The 4,372-nt window shown below is 45.9% G+C and overlaps 1 protein-coding gene across 2 annotated transcripts in view; it reads right to left on the reverse strand.

The window, feature by feature from the left end:
- Window positions 1-494: 494 nt before the first annotated feature.
- Window positions 495-4,372, reverse strand: part of CHD7 (chromodomain helicase DNA binding protein 7) — a 126,582-nt gene continuing 122,704 nt past the window's right edge. For both annotated transcript variants that reach the window (XM_040487726.1, XM_040487724.1), the window contains exons 35-37: window positions 4,090-4,230; window positions 3,793-3,897; window positions 495-2,516 (exon numbers count right to left, since the gene is read on the reverse strand). In XM_040487726.1, the coding sequence (XP_040343660.1) occupies window positions 1,581-2,516; window positions 3,793-3,897; window positions 4,090-4,230 (1,182 nt within the window). In that variant the 3' untranslated portion in view covers window positions 495-1,580. The remainder of the gene's footprint in view (window positions 2,517-3,792; window positions 3,898-4,089; window positions 4,231-4,372) is intronic.

A 4,372-nucleotide genomic window follows, 5' to 3' on the forward strand; every position in this document is an offset into this window, starting at 1 on the left:
AACCTCAAATAGCAAAGGTCACGAAGGAGAGCACAGATCGGCAGCTCCCGAGACTGTACGCGTGCGCACGCGGTGGCTTAAGCGGGCCTCTTTTAATCCCACATGGGTTTTCCACACCGTTTCTGGCATCAAGCACCGGCCCGCAGGACACCAGAGCGCCTTTGTGTCCCTTGCTGACACTCCGGCATTGTGTTTTCCTACCCATTAACCAAGGATAAATGACCTAGATATTCTGCCTATTAAAGCCTCATTTTTCTTTTGCCCTTTTGTTCTTTAGTGTACCACATTATCAGACGCTGCACACATTTTAAAGTATTCTCAGTCTCAGATGCCCTTTTGAGGGAGTAATAGGAGGTTTTTGTCTGTGGTTCTGCGGAGATATCTGGAGTGGAATTATGCGAAGGTAATTTAAGGTTTTTCGTCCTGTCTGGTCTGAAGACAATCAGTTTAGCATATTACTAACAGCTCATCTAGGATAAGAGGATATAGCAAGAAACCGTACAAAGGCCAGAATGCTGTATTTGCATCTATTGCGAATACAAAAAATAGAGTGAACACCAGTTCCCCTACATACTACATTCTCTAATTACATCTCTGCATATCATGGGTCACTTTTATTAAAAGCATCATTACTACAGTTGGCAGCAATTTACATTTTATCTTACATGATAGCAGTTTTCAAAGAAAAAAATAAAAGGACATCACGACAAAGAAAAACAATACATTTACAAAGTCATGTCTGTAAACTTCAAGGCTAGTTTAGAGCTGAGGTAATGCTGTTTTTTTAGCTTTGTGGCTAAAGTAACAAAGTCCTTTAATTTAAAAAAGGTACCTGATTCTCTCTTCTCTCACTCTCTATTTATCTATTTATTTTGTTTATACCAGTGCATTACAAGACCACGAGACAATGGAACTGTAGTTCTGTCTGGCAAGAACCCTCCCAGTAGGTTAATTTCCAAAGGGACCTTCACATTCAACAGCTGCCTTATTATTGCTGCGCCTCGGGACAGAGACGTTCACACTAACGTGGAGATTGTCAGAGTGTATGGATGTGTGTGGATGCGCAAGTGTGGGAACCCCCATACAGTCAAAAGGGAAACAAATGAGCAAGTATGATATGTATGGTAAATTTCATCTTGACCTTCACAGCAAAAAAATTAAAATTAAAAAATTAAATACATAACTTCATACTTCCTTTGAGCAGCACTTCCTTCCATTAGTGCCACTCAGTTACAAATTGCTCTTTATTATAATACCAATGGTACCAAAAGGAAAAAAAAAAAAAAAAAAAAAAGAAGCAGAGCATTATGTAAGTTTCCTTAAAAAGACATGATCACCTCTCAAATTTCATCTCTCCTAGGGATAATAAATAATGCACTGCACAATACTTAATGACCAAGATACCTTTTGACACACCTGTATAACATGACTTGGACTTTTTTTTTTTTTTCTTTTTCTTTTTTGCTACACTATGTTACAGAACAGCTTATAAAACTAGGTATGAACATTAACTGTGAGTGTAAACAGTAGGACTACCACTTGTCAAAAGTTTTAAACACTTGAACTGGAACTGGTACTGGTTATTCATCATTTTCGTTGTTTTCTAGTTCATCCCCCCCATCGAGCGAGTCCAGCTCTTCACCCTGTGCTCCTTCGTCTTCGAAGACGGAGGACCCCGCGGTCTTTTCCGGGTTCTCCTCGGCGTCGCTGCCGTCCAGGTTCTCCTCTTCCTGGAAGGCGCCCCCCTCGGCCTTGTCGGGGGCCTTCTCTTCGCTGGAGCCCACGGCGTTCTGGAGTCCTGCTAACGCGGGGAACCCAGGCAGTGTCAATCCCCCCAGTCCCGGAGGTAGAAACATGGACGGGTAGAAGAGGCCTGGCGCCACGGTGGACAGGAGGAAAGGGTTGAAGGCGAGCGGGTTGGAGGGCAATCCGGCCGGGGCAGTAGCAGCACCAACAGATCCATTCGCAGAGTCAGTAGCCGAAACAGCATCTGTGCTTTTCTCGGAGTCTTTGTTCTCGTCTTCGTTCTCGTTGCCTTTCTCTTCCGCTTTCGGGGCGCCGTCTTCCGGCTCCCCCTGCCCGGGAGCGGCGGCGGCGGCGGCCGCGGCGGCGGCGTTGCCAGCAGCAGCGGAGAGCGGGTTGTTCAGCAGCCCGCCCAGTCCGAACACGTTGGGCAGGCCCGCCATGCCCGGCAGCATCAGGGGCAGCACGGCCGCAGGGTTCTTGGCGTCGCCTCCGGCGGCGGCGGCCGCCGTCGCCAGTCCTGGAGGGAAGCCCATGAGCCCCGCGAGCTGGAGAGACTGGAGGTTCTGGAGGTTCTGAAGGCTCGTGAGGTCCATCCCGGCAAACAGGCTGTTCACCAACAGGGGGTTGATTCCGGAAGTGGAGGCCGCCGCGGCCGCCGCGGCCGCCCTGGCGATCTCGCTCTTGGGCCTTCGTCCTCTCCTGCTCGCTCCTTCCCCCCGCACCACGGGGCCGGTGAGAAGGCGGTCAAACATCGACTCGGGAACAAAACCCTGAAGCAAACGGGGACAGGCAAACAGTGGCTATAAACGTCGCTGGCGAAAACTTAAATTTCAGGGTGGGCCTTTCTGATGCGCTGAAAATCGACACTGAGTGGAGATACACAAGCAGTCATTTCCCTCCTAAAAGCTCAATGGTGAAACTTACGAAAGAAGAAAGTCTACCTGTTGGCACTACGTTAACTCACGGAATTATGGCGAGCTGCAGAAAAATGGTTAAAGGCTACTCTACCGGTGAGGTGAAGGTCAAGCTGTCAGCGTCCGTAACTATCTCGAGAAACACCACATCAAAATGAAGTTGCAAAGTCTGGAACATATAACTATAATTACGTTTTAGCGTCTACCCTGGAGAAACAAAAATTGTGTTCACCCCAAAACCTGTACACAAAGGTTTATAGCAGCTGCACTCATATTTGCCCAAGTCTGGAAACAACCCAGATGTCCCTCCGTGGGTGATGGACAACCGCACACAGGGGCACGTACCTGTACCGGAGGAGTGCTCAGCAGTAAAAAGGAACAAACCTCTGACACGTGCAACCACTTGGATTGATCTCAATATAAAGTCCTCTTAAAAACGTTATATAATTTATGCCTCTGCTTACAGGGCATCCTCAAAAAGACAAAACCCCGGATGGAGCGCAGACCAGCAGCTGCCGTGGACTAGGGGGAGGGGGAGGGGAGACTACAAGAGAACTTGGGGTGGGGGGAGATGAGGACACTATCTGTATTCTGATTATGGTGGTGGTTCTTCAAGAAACTATACATGTGCTAAGACTGCTGGAACTGTAGGTCAAAAGAAAAATAAGAAATTGTGGTGTATACTTGAAACAAGTAAACAAAAAGAAATCCAGACTTTAACAAATTAATATTTTTGGAAGAAACTGAAGTGGAAAAAAATTTTAGGCGAAGTTGTATTCTTTCTTTTAAAATCAAAATTCCCAGTTAACCTTAGTGACCTCAACCACCGCGAATTCCATCCTACAGGTGAGCTGTTAATAACCAGGTTTACCTGGGGCATTCCGCCCGTAGTGAGTCTACCTCCAAGACCGTGAATGCGTGTTCCTCTACCGTCCTTGTAAATCAGAGCTGTCAAGTTCTTCCACTTTGGATTAATGATATACCAATAGGAAAAACGATGATTTATTATGTCTCTTAAGTGCAGAATAAGTTATAATTGAATAATTAATGGTCAACGGAAAATAAAGAAAAGCCCAGGACAACGGTTTTGTATAAACCCCTTTCCTGATGGAAGTGCCGAGTTCGTACTTACAGACTGCTTCACTATCTCAGTCCAGTCTGGAGCGACTGCAAATTCAGGGTTCTCTTCCAGCCACCTGGGCAGGTCCTTCATCGGAGGCGCCATAGCTCCACCCATCTGGGGAGAGGCATTTGGAAATTGATCTAGAAGCACGTACATCCCCCGCCTCCCTTCCCCGGTATACACGCACATATCCTATACAGATATTCTAGAAGAAACCAGGATTGTTTTTCCTTAAAAAGGATAAAATGCTGCTTTCTGGGATAAGAAATCACACAGGGAGATCATTTCCCTTTCCCAAACGTTCACCTTCTTTCCATTTCGTTTATTGACAACAGGCACCCTTTCTTCTCCTGTCAGAGTGTTTATATCCAATTTATTAGGGTTTCGACATCTATGTCGTTTCTGTTTCGGTTTCTGAAATGAGGAAAACAGCACATCCGCATTCTTCTGCAAAAAAAAAGCCCCCAGAGGCGTATTTAGTATATTGTATTTAGTACTTACTCTTTCCTGCATAAATGACAGAATAGTGAAGCCATTTTCTTTTTCTTTCTTTCTTTCTTTCTTTCTTTCTTTCTTTCTTTCTTTCTTT

This window comes from Herpailurus yagouaroundi, unplaced genomic scaffold (genome assembly GCF_014898765.1).
Source record: "Herpailurus yagouaroundi ecotype Mexico unplaced genomic scaffold, PumYag 165, whole genome shotgun sequence".
NCBI lineage: Eukaryota > Metazoa > Chordata > Mammalia > Carnivora > Felidae > Herpailurus > Herpailurus yagouaroundi.